Here is a 23,319-nt window from a genome sequence, read left to right as displayed (position 1 = left end):
TTTTGAATAACGAAAAACCGTTTAAAATTATTTACATTGTTTCCAAATTACCATGGTGAATCCTGCCCTCATATCAATTTTACTAACCACGTTGCAGCCGCTTTGTTGGTCTCTACCACGCCAGTATCGGAATAACATTCCTATCCACTTCCCCGTGATCTTACTACTGGTCGTGGCCGGCGTCGTTATTAATCAGCATGATAAGGGTTTTTGAAAATGGCGAAGTGGTGATGATTGTTCCACTTTCTACTTTTTATCCATGGAACTAAGTTGTTGGCGTTCTAGTAAATAACGGAGTGGCAACTACTGATAGACGCCAATGCCATGCCATGCTATGCAAAATGTACTCTTTTTGCTTTATAGCTTTTTTTTTGCGTTTTTCTTGTGGCTAGGCCTGGCGTGGTCTACGGGGGCGGTGTCCCCTCTACTTTCAAGTGAGATGATAAACACTCGTCTCAGCCAAAGGGCGATGGCGGTCCTTGCACTCTAGTACAATTCACAACAACAAAACTCCTATTCATTCAACTGAACCAGCAAAAAAAAAAAAATGCGCTCGTTGGTGGAAACTCGGTGGAACCGCACGTGCCGCCGGGCATTATTGGATTTTCCCGCACTGGAAAATTGAAAGAAGCTAAAAGAAAGTATTCTTTTCGGTCTGTGTGTGTGTGTGTCTACGTTTTGTGTTCCTTTTTTGCAGTCATGAATGTAATCTATCCAGGATGGTTTCTGTAAAAAGATTGAGTGTCTGCTTTTTACATAAAGTAACCTTTTTCAAAATTATATCAAAAATCGTGGAGATTGATCTGTACGAAATCTTCGAAAATGTGTGCAGTCAATTTAAGACTGTGTAAAACCACAGGGAGTCAGCAGGACATTGCTAAAATAATCACGAATTTGTTGAAATGTGTTCAAGCTGTGTGCCAGGAAAGCAGAGACGATTGAGTATTCGTATCATGCAACTTAGTCATAGTCCATCTCATAGCACCGTCGCTCGGGAGGCACGTCGTCAGTTAAGTTTGTCAGTTTGTATTAAGGATTGCATTATTTTTTAAATAAATTTAAAATCCGGTTTTCCCATGTACAAATGAACAACGTGACTCACGTGAGGAGCATGACTCACAAATTGTGGCGGTACTTTTGCACACGCGAATGGCGTGCCAACCCGTTGATATCTTATCAGTATCGACGACTACACCATCCCACGTTGTCGCGTTGGTCGACCATCGATATGTTTGCTCCCCAAAAATTATCATCATTCCCCTGACGACGTTCGGCTCATCGCGCCACAAGGGGAACGCCTATTGCGTCTGGTAATTACAAGGCATCAAGATCAAAGAGCAACGCGCGAACTTTTGGCCTTTGCCACTTGTTAGCTTCCCGACTTCGGCAATTCCCGGGAACTCTCATCCATTATGCACTCGTCCCAGTCGTTGATGGCCACCACCCGCAGCACTGCGATCGAAACATGCACGATGATGGTGATGGTTAAGTACCATTACGCGACGACCCCCTCGCGAACCTCCCAGAATAGGAAATGCTTCAACTCCACCAAAGCCAGCATGACGATGGCTGGAATGTGAAAGTAACAGCAAGTGTGTCTAATAATTACCATTTGGCTGCCATTAGGAACGCTCTTCCTGTTCCAGAGTTCGTTTCAACTCGTAGAAGGACTTTATATGTGTGTGTGATTTTCTGATAAGTTGAATACGTCCTTCTGAAGGTTGGTTCGGCTTCAACTGGCAAAATTCCAGAAAAAAATGATTTGATTCTGAGTGATGTAATTTTACTGTGTTTCGCTCCGTAGAGGATCTATTTTTTCGGGTTTTGTTTTTCCTTGGAAATGCAAAAAATAGTAGATCACGCCACGATCCCTAAGTTTGACAATTTTGGCATAAAAATAGAGCTATTCCAGCTCAAACCAGGAATTTTTCTGGTACATTTGTACCCGACCCTCTCCGATTTCAATGATACTTTTATGTAAAACTTTTCAAAACACAGTTTTAGTAAATGATTCTTGTACTTTTTTTAGGAGAGACATACCATCCTGCATTTTTCGTCAGCCTTTTTGTAACTTCTTAGGCCATTTCTTCAAAAAAATTTAACGAAAAAAATCGTGACATCACTTTAAAATTTGACTTTTAAATTTAAAAATAAAAAAATCTCGTAGAGGTGGCGTGTATTTTTATTTCAGAGCAGTTCTCTACGAAATCGATCTTTTTTGTAATTTTAATTTTTGTATTTTTTAATCCGGCTGAAACTTTTTTGATGCCTTCGGTATGCCCAAAGAAGCCATTTTGCATCATTAGTTTGTCCATATAATTTTCAATACAAATTTGGCAGCTGGCAATACTAAAATGATGTATAAAAATTCAAAAATCTGTATCTTTTGAAGGTATTTTTTGATCGATTTGATGTCTTCGGCAAAGTTGTTGGTATGGATATGGACTACACTGAAATAAATGATACAAGGTAAAAAGAAATTTGGCGATTTTTTATTAAACTTTTTGTGACTAAAACTTGATTTGCAAAAAAAAACACAATTTTTATTTTTTTATTTTTTGATATGTTTTAGAGGACATCAAATGCCAACTTATCAGAAATTTCCAGGTTGTGCAAAAAATCTTTGAGCGAGTTATGAATTTTTGAATCAACACCGATTTTTTTCAAAAATCAAATTTGCAATCAAAAAGTACTTAAGGGGTTACATACATGTAGAAAGTTATAAAATTCCTTATTACGGAAAATTCATTAAATCAACTTAAAAGATAATTTTCAATCAGTGAAAGTTTCCCAACGATATTTCATAATAAAATTGAATTAGAGACGATTTAAGCTGAAAATTTTGCCATGCGTAAAGCGAACTGTTAAACTTTGCGAGTGTTTTTCTGTGAACACCGAGTTGATTTACGGGTGCCACGATATCTCAAGATGGTATAGACCAAATTGGCTGAAATTTGGGGTGAAGACTCGCAAGACGTATTTTGTGTGCATGACGAGGCCCGATTTTGAAATTTTGCATTTTCAAAAAATCCAAAAATCAAAAACTGACGAATTTGAAAATGAAAAACATAAAAATATTTTTAAACATTCTTAACAACTTTTTTAAAATCGGCTTTCGTCATACACACGGGACCGGTTAAATGAAACTTCCCCAAAATGTTGAGCCGATTTGGTCAAGGCAGTGTTGAGATAAAAAGGCACCCGTTTTTTGAAAATGCTAACTTCATATAGCTGTATCTCGGCATTGATGCAAACAAATGTCTTCAAATATATTTAAATGAATGTTGAAAATGTATATTTTAATGTCCTGAAAATAGATTTATAAAAAAGTTTAAATTTGTGCTCAAACCAACCTCGGACATTTTTGCCGATTGACATGTATGTAACCCCTTAAGTGAAATTTTGATAAAGTGCACCGTTTTCAAGTTAAATCAATTTTTAGGTGGCTTTTTTGAAAATAGTCGCAGTTATTCATTTTTTAAAATTAGTGCGCATGTTTGCCCACTTTTGAAAAAAAAATATTTTTGAAAGGCTGAGAAAATTCTCTAACATTTCAAAAGGGCCAAACATTCAATATTATGCCCTTTAAAATGTTAGTCATGGTTTAAAAATCTTGAAAATATTTTTTTCGAAGAGATTGGAAAATTTCACGAATGTTTCATATTTTAATATTGAAAATCGGACCATTAGTTGCTGAGATATCGAAATTAGAAAATGGTGTGTTGTTTGGGTTAGACTTAGAAATCAATTTTCCTGTTTTTGAACCTTTGCATGGCAATATCTCAGCAACTGAGGGTCGTATCAACAAAGTTCAAAAAAGCAAAATATAGAGAATTTTCTCAGCTTTTCAAAAATATTTTTTTTAAAGTGGGCAAACATGTGCACTTATTTTAAAAAATGAAAAACTGCGATTATTTTCAAAAAAGTAACCTAAAAATGGATTTAACTTGGAAACGGTGCACTTTAAATTTCACTAAATAACTTTTTGATTGCAAATTTGATTTTACATCGAAAAATGAAGTTAAAAATTTCTGCGACCAATTTTTCGATTTTTTGAAAAAAATCAGTATTAATTCAAAAATTCATAACTCGCTCAAAGATTTTTTGCACAACCTGGAAATTTCTGAAAAGTTGGCTTGTCCTCTAAAACATATCAAATAATAAAAAAAATTGAAAATAGGGTTTTTTTTTTGCAAATCTAGTTTTAGTGACAAAAAGTTAAATAAAAAATCACCAATTTGTTTTTACTGCGTATCATTTTTTTCAGTGTAGTCCATATCCATACCGACAACTTTGCCGAAGACACCAAATCGATGAAAAAATTCCTTCAAAAGATACAGATTTTTGAATTTTCATACATCATTTTTGTATGGCCAGCTGCCAAATTTGTATGGAAAATTATATGGACAAACTAATTATGCAAAATGACTTCTTTGGGCATACCGAAGGCACCAAAAAAGTTTCAGTCGGATTAAAAAATACAAAATAAAAACCGAATGACCGAAATCTGAGAGAACTGCTCTCAGTGTATTTTTTCAGAAGGCCCATAGAATTTCCTACAAGTTTGTCCTTGACTACTTTTTGATACGATGCAACGGCTTCGAGATAGAGTAATTTTTAATTTGCCTAATACAAAAATATTTAAATAACTTACGCCCTTCTCAAATGTTATTTTCGAGTACTATTGGCTCCATATACACAAAAATGGCTTATATAGGCCTAGGATAACATGACTACAAAGTTTCATTGAAATCGGAAAGGGTTGGGTACTAAAGTATCAGAAAAAATCCTGATTTGAGCTGGAATTGCTCAATATACAAACATTCTTGATTGCTGTGTTCCTTGAGCTCAAAGGGATTGATTTTAATAGTCGTAATTCTATAATTGAAAGCTTAATTTTAAAATATTTCGACTTCATCAACAACTCCCATACACAATTATTGACTTTTGGTAATCTTATTGCAAGATATTTATATTTTGAAGTCATACCTTTGAAATATATTCAATTTTGTAATATGCAAAACTAAATCCTTTTTGTACATCTCTTCAAGTGTTTATCTTGTGCGACAGCTGCAACTGTACATTGTTAACACCAAACTGTTGAGTTTATGGTACGACACAGGCAACAAACCTGTTCCGCGGAGGAGGCAAAATCTTTTTCTGCTCACAACAAAAGCCTCACCTGCTTCCCAGGTAGAACCCGCGAGAAGTGGTTGGCCGGGTCGCAAATAGAACTTACGTAACGCGGGTAGTCCGGAGCACTGCCTCGTTTATTCCTCGGACATGACTTCCATGTTGAACTGTTGCACATGAAGTTACTGTCAATTATAGAACACTGACTGCGCTTCCAAAGTACAACGCCAACGGTGACGTATACGAGCGCTTCTTGCCGCGCCCCGGACGATTATTGTCAATTTTCTTTTTCTATAGAGAAGCTTTTACGGTTACATTATGGCACAGTGAGTGGGGGATTAGGGACGATTTTGGTGACACTAATTTCACGGTATGTTGGGACGCCCCCGCGACTGCTCCCGTACAGCTCGAAATCCTAATAGTTCTTCGTTTGAAGTTGTGCTGCTTCCGTCCCGCGCGGACTTTTGGGCTAGTAATTTCTGTGCGATAAAAGCCTGTTGAAAGTGTGGTTGGCAGAAAGTTTCAACATTCTTCTGGGTTGAACATTTCTCCTCGCTGGAGATAGATGCCGCTGGAGGAGTGATTTTTTGCTTGCTTTTGTCGAAGTGACACTCGATACGCGTCAAAAATAGGTACTTGAGGTTTCGCCGGTTTGTTCTGATGATTGCTGTATACAAATCATGTCAGCCAAAGTGAGTAAAACAATGCTGTTTGATACTGTCGAGTGATTTATCTTTCTGATATTTTGCTGTTGAGTGTCCTATGTTATTTTTAATAGCAGACCAGTTTTCAATCATTAATAAGGAAATAGCACAACGAAGTTCATAAACATAACTTTTAAAGCTATATTTGCAATGACCTTGAATATGTCTTTAAAAAATCAGGGAAAAGCTAATTTTCGGGTGAATCGCTCTTCTTGAATTTGTACGATCTTTTTATTTGCTGTTGTTTTTTAAATCTTCTCTTCTCAATTTTTCTTTCAAAATGTCTTTATAGCCATTTCCTGCCTTCCAGTTATTGTTTTAATAATATTCTAAACCAAACGAAATAATGGCATGTAGATGAAAAATTTCAAGATTCAAATTTTTGGTAATCTAATCTACATTTTCAAAAAAAAAAAAAAAATCATTCTTTGCAAGGCTATATACAGCAAAGGTTAAATCAACAATGGCACATTCTTATTCAGGAATAAAAGTAATATTTTTGGAAATTTAGTAGAGTTTATTTTTTATACCTACACTCTGATATTCGTTATTTTCATGAAAAACATTACTTGGAAATTATACAATGGTTGTCATTTTTCCAATTATAAAATAAAAAAAATAAAGGTTAATGTTCGCAAATCCAGTGTTGAAATTTGAACGAGTATTTCTCGCTCGCGAGCGAAGGAGAGAACTTGTAGTACTTTTCTCTTCTCGCTCGCGCTCGCGTTTCCGTTCGCGGTCTCGCTCTCGCCACATGCGCTCGCGAGCGCCTCGTGCTAGCCGTTCGTCCCAAGCTAGCAATTTGTTTATCAGGCTAAGAATGCGAACCAGGCGATGGTCTAGAGGTGTAACTTCAATCGCTGTGTTGTTTTATGTTCTTTTCAAACACGTTAACACGAGAACTCGAGAGAGAGAGAGAGGAATTTTTCTCGCGAGAGCGCGAGAATACCAACACTGCGCAAATCGATTTTCACGGGTACAGTGAAACCTCTTTTTATGCGATGCGTTACGTTTTTATTATTTGTCGATGTTCAGATCTAAAAAACGCTTTTTGAAGCTTGCAAAAATATTGTAAGATTTAAGAGAAATCTACGAAACAAAAAGCGTAACGCCGCCACGTAAAAAGAGGTTTCTCTGTAAAAGTAAAAGTGCAATTGTCACCTTTTTTTTAAAGAAATCCCAATCATGTTAATACAGTATGTAAAAAAAAGTATTTACACCCCTTGGGCACTATGCACATTTTGTGATGAAACATGTGCAAAATTTAAAGTTTGACAGGAACCTAGTACTACGTTTTGTTCAGAAACTCATGCCAAACATTTTGCTACAAAAAGCTCATGAAAAGATGATTTCTATAAAAAGTTATATAACAAATACTATTACGAAAATAAAAAAGGTGCAAAAAAAGTTTGTACACCTTTCGAAAAATTAACATGAATAATGTTATTTGTTGACAAATCACCATAAATCCAGTCTCCCAACTCCAAATAGGCATCTTTGACTGATTAAAAAAATAATTTGGATTGAATATAAAGTTTACTAACTACTAAGTATAAAAGTTTATATAACTCTGGAAATTCTATATAAAACTTATCTAAACATAATTTTGCAAACTTTTTTTTCTACTAAATGTCAATATATTACCATAGAATTGCTAAATAAACATTTTGGAGTGGGTATAACACCGTTTTGGGGGTATTTGTATCGATAGAATAGATTTTTCGTTGGAATTTCGTACCAACCCGGAATTACGTCGTAGGAAAATCCGCCGGCATCCGAACCGGTCCACGATTCACCAGTCAACCTATGTGGAATCGGAAAGGGCATAAAATTTCCGATCTTTTGATACCCATACATCTAGGTTTTCTTTAAAACCTACGTTTTTAAATACCTAAGCAAAAAGTAAGTTTTATCCACGAGAACAAAAATTAGGAAATTCCATACATTTTTGGCAGGTTAACAACATAACATAACAACGTTTTTGCTTAGGTATTTAAAAACGTAGGTTTTAAAGAAAACCTAGATGTATGGGTATCAAAAGATCGGAAATTTTATGCCCTTTCCGATTCCACATAGGTTGACTGGTGAATCGTGGACCGGTTCGGATGCCGGCGGATTTTCCTACGACGTAATTCCGGGTTGGTACGAAATTCCAACGAAAAATCTATTCTATCGATACAAATACCCCCAAAACGGTGTTATACCCACTCCAAAATGTTTATTTAGCAATTCTATGGTAATATATTGACATTTAGTAGAAAAAAAAGTTTGCAAAATTATGTTTAGATAAGTTTTATATAGAATTTCCAGAGTTATATAAACTTTTATACTTAGTAGTTAGTAAACTTTATATTCAATCCAAATTATTTTTTTAATCAGTCAAAGATGCCTATTTGGAGTTGGGAGACTGGATTTATGGTGATTTGTCAACAAATAACATTATTCATGTTAATTTTTCGAAAGGTGTACAAACTTTTTTTGCACCTTTTTTATTTTCGTAATAGTATTTGTTATATAACTTTTTATAGAAATCATCTTTTCATGAGCTTTTTGTAGCAAAATGTTTGGCATGAGTTTCTGAACAAAACGTAGTACTAGGTTCCTGTCAAACTTTAAATTTTTTACATGTTTCATCACAAAATGTGCATAGTGCCCAAGGGGTGTAAATACTTTTTTTACATACTGTATTACATTTTTTGTATGTAAAAAAAGTGTAATTTTACCATTAATAATTTGTAAGTCTGCCTCTTTTCCAATGTTTCTCAATTTTTCTGTCTAAATTGAGGTAATAGTATGTCATAAAAACGTAATATTAAATCTCCAAATTACACAGTTCTCAATTTTTTGACAATGTTTTGCTGTGTACAACTTTGTCAAATTAATCAGAAATCTTTCAGCTAATGTTAAAATTAATGTTAACATTCCATACATAGTAATTTTTTTGTAACTTTTAAAGGTGTATTTTGGAAGGTTGAATATTACTGAAAAAGTGACATTACACCAGAAAAGTGATAAAACAACACATTTTCAAATGTTAAATTACACATTTTTCTGACATAAAAGGTGTGCCCCTTCCCAGATGTTATATTACCGTGACTTTTTTTTAATTTGTATGTCGCCTTTCGTAAGGTGTCGTGGATAAGGTCCAGCTTGTGATGATGCACTACCGTCCCTTTTCTACGCAATCGATTCAATCTTTTTTTGTTTTTAAGTGATTGGTATTGTTTGCAAAATTTTTCATTTTATATTTGTTTGCATAAAATTTTCGTTTACATTAACAATTAAATAAAAAAATTAAGCTAAAGCTTGTGTTGGAATCTTAATCTTCGAAAAATATTTTGTTTTTTCATTTTTAACAAATGGTCCAATAATCAACAAAAAAAAAAAAAAAAAACAAAAACGAAAGATGAAACTATGTACTAATGTTATGCTTTTAACGTGATGAAAAGAATTCAGTTTTCATTTAGTACTGATGTTTAGTGTCCACAGCGTGTCCAGTATTCATGGGGAAAACGGTTATTATGGTTTTGGTGAAAGTTGAATAAAACCCAATTTTCGCACGTCATTCGGCCACGCCCTGCGAGTGGCATTCAATTAAGCTAGTTGAAGTAGCCTGTTTTAGTTTGATTTTTTTTGTTTGTTTCCTCCCTCAACTGACGGATGACAAAGTGGTTTGTCAAAGTATAACGTGTTACAAAACCTGTCTTTATTCCAGCTTATCGCAACTGGACTATCTTGATTTTTAATACGTTGAAGGTATGGTTTCGTTCAACTATGATTTTTTACTCCCCAGAATTGCATGAAACGAATCTTTATTTGTATGGTTGCCTAAAAATAGGCATTTTGATGTAGAAGCAAGCGATTGGCAATTATTCCCCTGTAGCATTCATTATTTATCGAAACTATTCCTCGATTTTGTTGTTTGCATTACTTTCTATTAGGCAGAATCTCATATAGCACACTGCATCAATGTAACCATATGATTCCGAACGAAATACTAACATGATATCATCCGAATCTCGCTCTCATTCATAATATTGTGTTCTTTCAGCACACGGCGTGTCTAACTCGATTTCAGGTCTCCGGATAGTTTCTGTACGTAAAAGTCATCACATTTGAACAACTTCTTTTTTTGAATCTATTTCTATCTCTCTATTTCTCTCGATCTGTATCTTTACTATACTCTCTTTATCTTTATAATCTCTCCTGTTTCCCTTCTCAAATTCGTATCCTTTTCGATCCTTTTATTTTCAATCGAAAAGTGGCATCCTTTTCATTTTTCTTGCATTCCATTCTGGTCGTCCCCATGGTCTCCGTGTCATTCTGGTCGTGTTTTTTTTGCTCAAATACCCCTTCTTTTTTTGCTGTCGTTTAATGCTTCGGAATGCTTTGCCATTTTGATATGCTTCCATTATCTTCCCTTATCCACTCGGAGTTATCTGATTTCGTAGACTCGGTTTTTTTTGTTTCGTTCCCTTCCATGGCTGTGATGCTTGGCATTTACTGTATAGAAGTATGCAATTTTGAGTTGAGTGAATCACTCGAATATTCAGCCCAGTGCATCTTTTCATTTGGGATACACTTTTTTTTGTCGTAGTATCAGCAATGGAAAGTAGACCAACATTTAGTTCGTTTATTTTATTATACCCTTTCAATATGCATGCAAATGTTTGCTTTCAAGTAGCAAGTTCTTATCAACAAAAATCGTAGAATTTACTTTGTTTTAGACCCGCTACTATTGGTGGACTTTGTCAACCCCTAAGAAGCTCACAAAAGAAAATGTTTCCCATAAAACGATTAGAAGATGATACCTTTTACTGATTTGACGTTTTCTAAATGTAAAATTGTTGAATTGTAGTCATTTGGAGTAATTTTAATTTTTAGGTACATAAAAAAAAGACATGTAGTCATTCTTTCTTCAACCAATGACTTCATTTCTCAACGCATATAGATCGCAGTCTGTACCTCAGCAACTGAATGTCCAATTTTCAGCTTAAGAAAGAAACAAATTAGGACAAGACACCCAAAAAATATTTTCAAACCAACTAGCTACCACCTAGTTTTATTGAGGTTTTATGGAAGTGTATTGATTGCGTAATAGTTTTAATTCGGCATTTACCGCAACAAATAAGCAAGAGCTGATTTATAGGTTCTAACAAGGTTTTATACCTCGAACATGATACCAGGTGACAATAAAAGCAAAATGGCTTTTAGTGAGGTTTTATGAAAGTTTTAAGAGAGTCATTTGCATTAGGCATGCAAAATGCTTACTGAAAACCATAAGCTCCTAAAAAAGCATTTATCGCCAAATAGTGATATTGATTGTAATTAACCGCCATCTTGTCAGGCAAAAAAGAAAAAGCAATAAATTTGATTAAAATTTGATTAAAACACACATTTTTGCTGAATTTTGGACATAATTAGCATAAATAGCATAGTAATAGAAGTCTAAATAATTGAATTGTAATAAAATATTTTTTCATGAAAAAACTTTAGTTACAATTGAATTATTCGTGATGAAGCGAGTTGTTTTTTGACTCTATCTCCAGCTCTATCTCAATTGCAGCTGAAATTCAGCCACCTAATGCGAGAAATAAGCTCTCAAATCAATTTAATTTCCTTCAATATAATTTATTCCATAATCGCCATTTTTGCAAACCGTCTGTCTCCATTTTATCATTTGGCAACACGTACCTAGACTTATTTTTTCCAGAGAGCAATTCTCTGAGATTTCGGTCATGCGATTTTTTTGTACTGTTCAATCCGGCTGAAACTTTTTTGGTGCCTTCGGTATGCCCAAAAAAAGCCATTTTGCATCATTAGTTTTTCCATATAATTTTCCATACAAATTTGGCAGCTGTCCATACAAAAATGATATCATATACATTCAAAAATCTGCATCTTTTGAAGGATTTTTTTTTTAGATTTGGTGTCTTCGGCAAAGTTGTAGGTATGGATAAGGACTACACTGAAAAAAAATGATACACGGTACAAAAATTATTGGTGATTTTTTATTTAACTTTTTTCACTAAAACTTGATTTCTGGAGTTTTTTTTGAAAAGGTCCAATAAACCAAATTTTCAGTTTTTGCTTTTTGGGTTTTAAAACCGCCTTAAGTCAGGTGTATTAAAAAACACTCAAAAAGCAAAAACTAAAAATTCGGTTTATTGGACCTTTCCAAAAAACGAAATAAAAATAAAAATAAAAATAAAATAATAACTCCAGATTTGCAAAAAAACACTATTTTTTTATTTTTTTATATACCTATGCACACTTTTCAGAAATTTCCAGGTTGTGCAAAAAATCTTTGATCGAGTTATGAATTTTTTTTGTCAATACTCATTTTTTTTTCAAAAATCGAAATACTGGTCGCAAAAATTTTGAACTTTATTTTTCGATGTAAAATCGAATTTGCAATCAAAAAGTACTTCAGTGAAATTTTGATAAAGTGCACCGTTTTCAAGTTTAATACATTTTTAGGTAACTTTTTTGAAAATAGTCGCAGTTTTTCATTTTTTTTAAATTAGTGCACATGTTTGCCCACTCTTGAAAAAAATATTTTTGAAATGCTGAGAAAATTCTTTGCCTTTTTGAACTTTGTTGATACGACCTATAGTTGCTGAGATATTGCCATGCAAAGGTTTAAAAACAGGAAAATTGATGTTTTCTAAGTCTCACCCAAACAACCCATCATTTTCTAACGTCGATATCGCAGCAACTCATGATCCGATTTACAAAGTTAAAATATGAAACATTCGTGAAATTTCCCGATTTTTCGAAAACAATATTTTCAAAATATGCTAATCAAGACTAACATTTCAAAAGGGCCAAACATTCAATATTACGCCCTCAGCTCTTCAAAAATATGTTTTTTTTAAAGTGGGCAAACATGTGCACTAATTAAAAAAAAAAAGAGAACTGCAACTATTTTCAAAAAAGTTACCTTAAAATGGCTATAACCTGAAAACGGTGCACTTTTTTTTTCAAAATTTCACTAAAAAACTTTTTGATTGCAAATTTGATTTTACAGCGAAAACTGGAGTTGTTAAATTTTTGCGACCAGTATTTCGATTTTTTTTTAAATCTGTATTGATTCAAAAATTCATAACTTGGTCAAAGATTTTTTGCACAACCTGGAAATTTCTGAATAGTTGGCACTTGATGTCCCCTAAAACATAAAATTTTTTTTTTGCGAATCAAGTTTTGTGACAAATGTTCAATAAAAAATCACCATATTTTTTATCGCATATCATTTTTTTCAGTGTAGTCCTTATGCGTACCTACAACTTTGCCGAATACACCACATCGATCAAAAAATTCCTTCAAATAATACAGATTTTTGAATTGTCATATATCATTTTTGTATGGACAGCTGCCAAATTTGTATGGAAAATTATATGGACAAACTGATGATGCAAAATAGCTTCTTTGGGCATACTGAAGGCACCAAAAAAGTTTCAGCCAAATAAAAAAAAAAAACACAAAAATTAAAATTAAAAAAAAAAATGATTTCGTAGAGAACTGCTCAAAGGTTTTATTAAGACTCCTAAGTTTGTTAAGATTCAGATGTAAAGACTTGTACTCCTATGAAGGTTTTATAAATAGGCCGTAACAACCGTTTGCGGAGGTGCTTGTAACTCCATCGTGTCTCTAATGTTAGCATATCAGCACTATGAAGTTTAATTACTGCTGAAATCGATTTAAAAACAGCTCAATAGGATGGAAGTATTTATGTTACTATCAAAAATTCTGACAATGCACGAAAAATTCAATTGGTCTAATTTGATTATGCACATTACTCACCATCATGAAAACCAGTTGCTTTCTTCCTTAAAGTATAGGATGTCTTAAAATGATCTTGTGTGGCGTTGTGCCAATTAGTAAGACGTTTCCACAAATCTGCGCCTATAGTTTCAGCAACCTCTCCCAGACTAATCGGCAAAAAAGCTATCGGAATAATTCCGTTGCCGGGAATCCATACTTTGTGCAGAAGAGCGGAGTGGATAAAGTTTTAATTGCTTCTTCGTAGAAATTAGTAGTGCGTTGGCCTTCACCAAGCGTCAGCCAGAGGTCTTCTCCGTTTGAGTGTTTGTCAACAATTTCTCGGCAATCTCTACGTGTCGGCGTCGTCGTTTCCACATTAATCTCATCCCCTTGGCGAGTCTGGTCCTGGGCCATGGCAACGGCTACGCTAAGGACACGTGGGTGTCCGGACTCGCGTGCCGTGGACGATGGTGTGGCCATTAGTGAGAGCGAGAGAGAGAGAGAGAGAGAGAGAGAGACAGCGATGAAACAGGTGCGTGCTAATTCTGTTGACAAGCTTCCTCGGAAAAGCTGCTGCCAGCACTTGATTGTCCCTGACAAGGGTTTGAATTGCTGGACAGGATCACTCACCTGAGAAAATGTGTAAAGTTGGCAGTTTTGGCTTTTGGGGTTTTTCCTCCCTAGGTCGGTGTGAATTGGAACACCTGTATTGGGACTGCACCCAGGCAGAAATTGTGATTCTTTCGCGATATTACACGCGACAACAAGATGTATTTTACATGTATTGTAAAATTAATGTTTGCACATCTAAAATAAAAAAAATGTCTTCAAAAAATGTTGATAGCTTGAAAAAACGTTGCTTCGAACAAGATTCATGATCAAACTCTTTGATTTGGAACGAAGCTCTTATCAACTGGGCCAACAGTATCAGATCACCTAAGAATGTATTGGTGAACACCACGATATGATGCAACAGCGAAGGGCGTCGAGAGCGGAATTAGCTTCAAAAGCGCTGTAAACGCATCGCATGTCAGAGGGATTTGGTTTGGGTGTATGAAATTTTAAACCGTGTGGGAGGATGATGGATAAAGTTAGTTAGTGGGTTTCAGTTTCGTTTTTTATATGGGTACCATTACTTAAATTACGTTTCACCCGTTTACAAAATGTTTATTTTCGGATAGTAGCCAATGTATGAAAAAAAAACGCTTTTAAATCCAGGAATGGAAGTGACTTTTTGTAAATATTACTTTAAAATCTGCATTTTTTCACTAAGCCACTTTACACGAATTGAAGGCTCAATTTAGAACAAATTTGGCCAATTCGTAGTGTGCACAAGTAAAAACATGATTCGCGGTGAAAAATGTGGAAAATTACTTCGAAGAAAAGGATAATTAAATTTGGACAAAATTGCGCTTTTTTGTGGCCAAAGGAGGGATGTTGGCTGAAGGGTACCTTGTTAAGGTAGCTGAAAATGTTTCTGTTGAAAGTGGAGAAAATACAACGGAGATAGATCTGGTCCTACGCAGAAGATGGTGTTATTTAGCCAAGTGTGCCCATGCCGAAACTGTTCTGCCTTGGGTGGAAGAAGCTAAATTTAATCATCCAAACTATCTGCTAAAATTTGTTACACATTTTGACACTCTGTTAAAAATAATTTTGGGTCATTCGATGATGAGTTTATTTAGAGACTTAAGAGCGAGTTTTTCACCAATGTGTAACAGGTCGTATCGAGGTGCTCCGATTTGGATGAAACTTTCAGCGTTTGTTTGTCTATGTATGAGATGAACTCATGTCAAATATGAGCCCTCTACGACAAAGGGAAGTGGGGTAAAACGGGCTTCGAAGTTTGAGGTCCAAAAAACCTAAAAATACTTCTAATTTACGTAAAATTGTCCGAGGATTCCGAATATGACAAAATTGAGACCAATAAGTGCCGCTAAGGAGGCCTACAGGGCAAAAACTAACGTTGTTAAATGTTTGTTGTAGAAAAATCGAAAAACTATGAGAAAAACTGCGATTGGCCAAAAAGTTAATACCAGAGGCTTATATTCCATGAATTTGCCTATCTTTTGACCTACATGAGTATGGGTGTTGGAGGCTGTTGGAAAAAGATATTAAGGTTTTAAAAAAATCCATTTTTGACAGTAATTTGCGAAAGCTAAGAGAAAAAGTCAAACCAATCCTGGATGTCTATGGCACATTTTGAAGTGCTTCAAAAGACCTTTGCATCTAAGAGAGTTGGAATTGATGAAGTTTTACGGAAATGCGAGCAATTTTAAGATTTTTTATGTTTTTTTGACCTCAAACTTCAAAGCCCGTTTTACCCCACACTCCTTTATCGTAGAGGGCTCATATTTGACATGAGTTCATCTCATACATAGACAAACAAACGCTGAAAGTTTCATACAAATCGGAGCACCTCGATACGACCTATAGAACAAACCGAGCAATATTTACAAATACTGCCTCTTAAAGCAATTCGCATGGTATTTTTTTTAAAAGAAGCAATGATTCAAATTTAATCTCAGTTATGCTACTCTCGAAAACTTGCAAAATATCAATGTATTTATAAAAATATCTGGGATCATTCAATTTTTGGATTTCAAGACAAAATGGTTTTATTCCAAAACATGAAATAAAACGTAAAAAATTGCAGTCATGTGAAACATCATTCCAAAAATCACATGAAAAGTTTTCAAACAGTGTTGGAATTCGAGCGAGAAGAAGGAAAGCAGGGAGCGAGGGAGAGAACTTGTAATACTTTTCTCTTCTCGTTCGCGCTCTCATTTTCGTTCGCGTTCTCGCTCTCGCAGCGAGCGAGCGTATAGAGGTGTAACTTCAATTGAGAGATTCGACAGAAACGTGCACGCATCCTGGTGGCGAGTAGAAGCACTACGCAACGATGTTCGGAATGACAGCGTGCTTGGAAATATTATTTTTTTTTGCAGTTTTTGATTTTTATTTCCTTCAAATATTTTTTAACGTCGATGAAAGTCATTGTAAAGTGTGGCAATCGCATAAACGAATCGAATGATGTAAAAATCATAGGGGCTGAGTTAATTTTTCGTGTTTTTTCCTCAAATTTACCAAAAAGATCTTTTGAAAAATTGATTTAAATATGATTTATTTGATTGATAATGCTCCTTATGTGTGTGTTATTGATAGAACAAACTATTAGAGTCATATTACAGCATAATAACAATAATTTTCTCAAAAAATTGCCAGTTATTAGAATTTTTCCAAAAAATTCCAAAAAATCACCAAAATGCATTTTTAAGGTCAATATTTTGGTCAAAGGGGAAGAGAAGTAAAGTTTAAACACTTTTTCATAACATTTCATCATTACTTTTAACTTTTGCAACATTTAACTCAAGTTATCCAAAATATCGATCATCTTTTTAGAAAAATCGTTTTAATAAAATTCCAGTCACAATTAATCACTACAAATCACCACGCATTATGATCGTTAGCAAAATTGCCACACTTTGCAATACCCCACTTTTCTGAAAATGCTTGATTTTTCATCATAAACGCGATTTTTCCCTAAAAACTGCTCAAACTGTATGGGGGCTGTCATTCCGAACACCGCTGGAACAACAGCGAACCTAGCGGAAAAAACGTCGTCGAATTCTTCAATCGCTGTGTTGTTTTTGGTTCGTTTCTAACACGTTCAACTTCTCGTGAACGGACAATTCTGGCTCGCGAGAAAGCCCGTTCGCGAGCGGAGGAGAGCACGGGCAATCGGTGAGTTTCTCTCGGCAGCTCGAGACTCGCGGCGAGAACTCGAGAGAGAGAGGATTTTTTCTCGCGAGAGCGTGAGAATACCAACACTGCTTGCAAATATAGATAAAAGTGAATCATTGGGTTAATTATAATTTTTCCATGACTCCATGAACATTGGCCGATCTGTTAATTGTTTCGAATAAAAGAATTCCAAATAGTTTACAGTTAGTTGCACATGGCGAAAACTTGAAATCAAATTTGCGTTGGCTCAGATAGAAACAAGTTTTTTTTAATGTAAAATCAAATTTGCTAACTAAAATTACTTAGACGGAATGTTGATAAAGTTACCAGTTGGTTAGAAATGAGATTTTGTGACAAAAAGTGAAATATAAACTGATGATTATTTTTTTCGTACTATTTCCAGATCATACATAATAAAACGGGTCAATTTTGCGGCCATTTCAGGACATGATCAGCTGGGTGTACTGCGCCCAAATCCCAAATTTAAGCTTGATTGGTAGCGACAGTACCTGGTGCTTTGACTTTGAATTTTTAATGGGATTTAACCAGTAAAATCGGTGCGTTTTGGTTTTTCCCCGTTTTGAGTCCCTTAACGATTTTTATATTTTTTCAAAAACCTTTTGAACTCATAGTTCGTGTTCCAGGGAACAACTTAGAGCAACTGTTAGGAAGAGCTAGAGAGTTGCTTTGCTAATATAAATTATAATATTAATCTACCAAACTTAATAACTCAATTAACTTAGAAAATCGTAAAAAATGTTATAAATTGTTATGTCAATGTATATTATTGAATTAAGGAATATCAAAAACATACTTTGTTTTTCTGATACAAATACAATATTAATCATGTTAAACTAAGTTTGTTTGGTTCACCCACCAAACAGAAGACATTTTGCGTAGGTTGGAAGCCAAATGGACGTGCTGGCATTTGATTTTAATAAACGAATGTTTCGAAAAGAAAACAGATTCGTTTCCCGGTAGCATTCCCTCCTAGATTTATGTTCAGGCTGAGTTTACGGTATCTCTGTTTTGGAGTAAGAGTGGGGGTGACTTTAACTTTGTCAAAACAAATGTTTGAGGCTACTAGAATTTGTTGTTTTTTTTTGGGACTGACGTTAAATGTTAGAAAGCTTTGAATTCAAATTGACTTCAATTCGGATTGACAAGGGTTCAAGGACCTTCCAACAAGTTTGAATCCAGTTCTGAGTTCAATTACACGAAGAAGATAAGCGGTCGATGATTTTAGAAATCCAGACTCATATCCCAGGCGGGGAATGAAGTTTAAACTTTGTTTTCACTTTCGGATGGCTGTTTTTGCACCTTTTCCGAAAAGATACTGTGCTCTTCGCCAAGATAATCCAGTTCCCAGAAGTGGCGAAGGATTTACCAGGAAGGATTCTGGTAAGTGTGATACCCATAGGAGAGATTAGTGTATTTTCGCCACCATCAAGTTTTATTGACAAACATTGGATAATGCTTAACTGTATTGAACCATCAACAAATTTAAATGTACATAACAAATCATCAAATTAATTTGACCCAGACGGTGATAGCTGCCTAGTTTCCCCTTTGAACCAACTCGTCCTGATCCCTTTCGCGAGGGAGAAGGTTTCATAACACGGAATCTGATTTAAGTCTTCGCCGTCTCTGTGGTTCTGTGGGGTGTGCACGTGCCAATTTCCTCCGCCCAGGGGAAAATTGAATCATGATGGGATTCCAAATATCAATTGTTCCGGCTCGATGGGGCTTTTTACCCGATCGCAGCAAATAATTTCGGATGATGGAGGGAAGCTCACACACACACACACATGACACAATTTTGGGCGGGAATGTATTTTACGATGTGATGGCACGAGAAAACCACGTGGACAATCAATATTCCCACAGCAACCTGTGTCCACTTTTATTGGCGCGCGAAACCACCTGTGTGTGACCCAGACCACCAGAAAGACCACGCAGTCTGACCATGATTGTCCGTTTGGGAACGCGGTTTGCTGCCGTGTAGAGCTTGCTACTACTTTGCCAACAAGTGTGCAATGGAAATGTAAAGCGGATTGTGCGTGATGAGTACCTGTAAAAGTTTATGATTTCATATTTTCCCCGGGACGGTGCTAGGAATAATTTGTGCTGATGTGAAAATTAGTTTTGAAACAAATTATTGATTGCAACTTGGGGGGTTGACGGTTTATGGTTGATTTGATTTTATTATTATCAACGTTTTTTTTTGCAGAAAGATGTTGCAATGACATATTTTTTTTATTCAATCGTATTAATTACCTTATGCGTCTAAAGGCTGTACACAATAATGATGTCATGTATTTTTTTTCAGAACAAATAAAATGTCATTTAACAAAATTTAAATGTGTTGCATACACACAAAAAAATATTTCCGAATGTTACATCATTTATGATGTAACACTTTTGCACGTCATTAAACATTTAAATTTAAATGCAATTTACTGTAAATTTGCAACAAATTATACGTAAAAACATGATTTTACGTGTGATTCAACCGTTTACGTCGAATCTCAAGTTTACATCAACTGAGTTTACATTTGATTCATTTTTTTTTGTGTCGAGTAAATTCACATATTTTTTTCTGTGTAGGTTAGAATGGACCGAACTACGCAGCCTAGCGGTAACGCTTACGTCTCGTAAACGGTAGATCGTGGTTCAAATTCCGGATCGGACCAACACAACTGGTGATCTTTCCCCTTCTGGATTCGATTCAAAGATCAAAATTGGTTTTGGTGGTATAAAAAAAAATCTTGTTCTAATCAATGTTGTAACTTTGCCGTGAACTGTTATGAGAGCAAGTACACAGCAAAAAATCCGATGGTAAAATCGCATGCAAAAGCATGCACATCACCTTGGTCAAAATAAACACTTAATATTACACACTGCATGTACAATTTTTGCAAACACAAAAAAAGTTGCAACCGACGGGATTCAAACCCAGCTCCAACAGTAAGGACTGGCGCCTTAACCCACTCGGCCATCAGACCGAAGATGAGCCATTAGGATAAATGCATTAATGAGCTTGACATTTCGGCCAAGTAGGTTTCCCATACCGATGGGCTACATATTTCAGGGTGTAAAATCACATAAAATTGCATAAAATAATGCAATATTTATTTTACACCCAGGCCTTTTACACGCAGCTGGATTACTACTTTTTTAACTGTGTAGGATAGACTATTTATTTACAGGTTTTGATTTTTTGAAATGATACTACGGATTTACTTTGATTTGGTTTTTATCAAAAGTTGATATAATTGTTTGAATAAAAATAACTATATATATATTTTTTCCTTTTTTAAAACAGTATTACTAATGATCTAATTGACGTAATCAATTCAATTTGCACACTTTTAATTTTAAGTTTTGAAGAAAAACAGTGACTATTAATTCTCGCTTACATTTTCAAAAGGTTCTATGTACATAGGAATCCCATGCCGCATTGGTTATTCTAAAAAAAGTAACGGTTTCTAAGAATTTTCAAGGCATTAGTTAAAGCAATGTTTAATAAATCTTTTTAATGACAAGAAGTACATGGATATCAGCAGGGCTGTGGAGTCGGAGTCGGAGTCGGAGTCGGAGCCGGAGTCGGAGTCGGTGGAGTCAGGTCTTTTTGGGGACCTGGAGTCGGAGTCGGAGTCGGAGTCGTCAAAACTCGAACAGCTGGAGTCGGAGTCGGAGCCGGAGTCGGCTAAATTTTATGAGCTGGAGTCGGAGTCGGAGTCGGAGCCAAAGATTTCTGATAACCCGGAGTCGGAGTCGGAGCCGGAATTATCTTAAATTCAACAAAAAATATGTTTTTTTTATTGTTCAGTATTTCCTAAATAACAGCTTAATTTAGAAAACAACTTATATTTTTAATTGACTTATCAGATGCCATTATGTATTTGAAACTTTTTATTGTGATTGAAAAGCTCTAATTGTGTTATTACACTATAATCACTAAATGATAACCTCTTACCCAAGTATGTCGTATCATAATAAAAAAAATAATAAAAAAATATTGGTTATGTAGTCAGACTATATTTATGTGCCCTTTCAATTCAAATTTGATCAAATTTCATCCAGTTGTTTCTGAAAAAAGTACACACAAAGTCATCTTTTACCCCGATAGCGAATGTCTCAGTGGTTTTAAGTTAAATCATTTTTTAGGAAAAAATTACGAGGTACATAAAAAGATTATAAATAGTCATCACTGTTTTGGGACCATCCACAAACCACGTGGACAACTTAGGGGGGGGGGGGGGTATGGCGAATGTCCACGCTCCATACAAAAAAGATTTTATTTGTATGGTAATTGTGCACGATGGGGGGGGGGGGGGTTTGACATTTCCAAAAAAGTGTCCACGTGGTTTGTGGATGGCCCCTTTTGCAGATCGAAAAAGAGTCACTGACAGTTTAACTTCTGTAACAAATAATCAACGATAATAACAATCTCTTACATGGAACTCAACATGCGCATTTTGTTTATAACTGAGTACAAGAAAATCAAAGTGTTGAATTTTAAATAATTTAAACTAACAAAAAATGTCAAAAGAAGCTGCAACAAATTTGAAATAATCATTGATTGTTGATGTTGATGTTGATTTTAGGTAAACTATTTTGATATCGTTGCAAATTATCGTTGAACAAATCTCAAGAATTCAGTACAAAAATGAATTAATAAAAAAATGTATAGAATAAAATAGAGGATTTTAATTTATTTTTCAAATATTATAAATAAAAAACACAGAATCAAAATATTATCAACTGGTACGAATTTTCTCATACTGTATGTCTTACGCCAATATGACGGAAGGTGATAATCATTGCAAATCAATGTACCTTAAAAAAGGACCTAGAAAATATTTTACTTGTGGATATTTGTTTAAATTTGTTTATTTTAAGTTTTTTCATATATTTTGATGGAGGCGCAAGATCATCCATAAAGCTTCGTTTTAGGTGAAGATTCACAAAGTATCGTGCACCTCCTTTTTAAAGTATATAAAATTTTAAAATTAAAATAAATTAAAAATTTCCAGGTTAAAATATTTTCCATGTCACAGATATTTGAAAAGGACATCTAAAGCGCCCTTTCCACGAAGAAATTGTTTAGATACATTGATTTGCAATAATAATCTCCTTCAGCCATGGCGTGATGTCCATGTACATCTTAAGAAAAAAAAAAAAAAGTTTCGTTTAAAATTGTCATTTTAAAAACAAGGTGCCTGTCACTGTGCTTTTTACAAATGTCAGCCTGAAAGTAAGCAAATTGATTTTTTTTTCTTTTAGTTATTCATTCAAAAATAACAATTTGATATTTACATTTATTAGCTTTGAAAAAAATATTTTCAAATTTGAGGTTAAGCAAGTAAATCCAAATTTACTTACAAAACTGTTCTTCTCAAAATGCCTCTAAAACTGAAGATTTTTTTTGATTTCTGTTTCCATAACGTATAAAACTTGTAACCTAGAAACTTTTTTCCGTTTATTTACTTTACTTTACTTTTACTTAACTTATTTTTCTTGAGAAAAACATGACGCTTAGAGATTATTTAAATAATCGTATTTATCAATGTTTCAAAAATAATTAACTAATAATAGTTAACTAACTTTTGAAACATTTAAAAACTTGTGGAGTCGGAGTCGAAGTCGGAGTCAACCATTTGTTGAAAGCTGGAGTTGGAGTCGGAGTCGGAGTCGGAGTCGGCTAGAGTTGATAGGCCGTAGTCGGAGTCGGAGTCGGAGCCAACCATTTGTTCAAAGCCGGAGCCGGAGTCGGAGTCGGAGTCAGCTAATCTGAGAAAGCTGGAGTCGGAGTCGGAGTCGTTTGAAATATGACCCGACTCCGCAGCCCTGGATATCAGGAAGGTCAAAATCCGGACGCCCCGTGGTTCTTCCCTTTGAGCTCAAAGATTGACCCATAAGGGAGCGTTCTTTTATTACGTAACGCAAAAATTTGGATTTTCACCACCTT

General features: G+C 34.9%; 1 protein-coding gene across 2 annotated transcripts in view; it reads left to right on the top strand.

The window, feature by feature from the left end:
* Window positions 1–23,319, top strand: part of LOC120417510 (ribosomal protein S6 kinase 2 beta-like) — a 52,420-nt gene that overhangs the window by 17,033 nt on the left and 12,068 nt on the right. The window contains exon 2 of one of the 2 annotated variants that reach the window (XM_039579588.2): window positions 9,889–9,932. The exons of the other annotated variant lie outside the window; for it this stretch is intronic. Within the exon in view, the coding sequence (XP_039435522.1) occupies window positions 9,889–9,932 (44 nt within the window). The remainder of the gene's footprint in view (window positions 1–9,888; window positions 9,933–23,319) is intronic. 2 annotated transcript variants of the gene reach the window in all.

Source organism: Culex pipiens, chromosome 3 (assembly GCF_016801865.2).
Source record: "Culex pipiens pallens isolate TS chromosome 3, TS_CPP_V2, whole genome shotgun sequence".
NCBI lineage: Eukaryota > Metazoa > Arthropoda > Insecta > Diptera > Culicidae > Culex > Culex pipiens.
The sequence above is the reverse complement of the archived record's forward strand: the minus strand, read 5'-3'. Positions and strand labels throughout refer to the sequence as shown.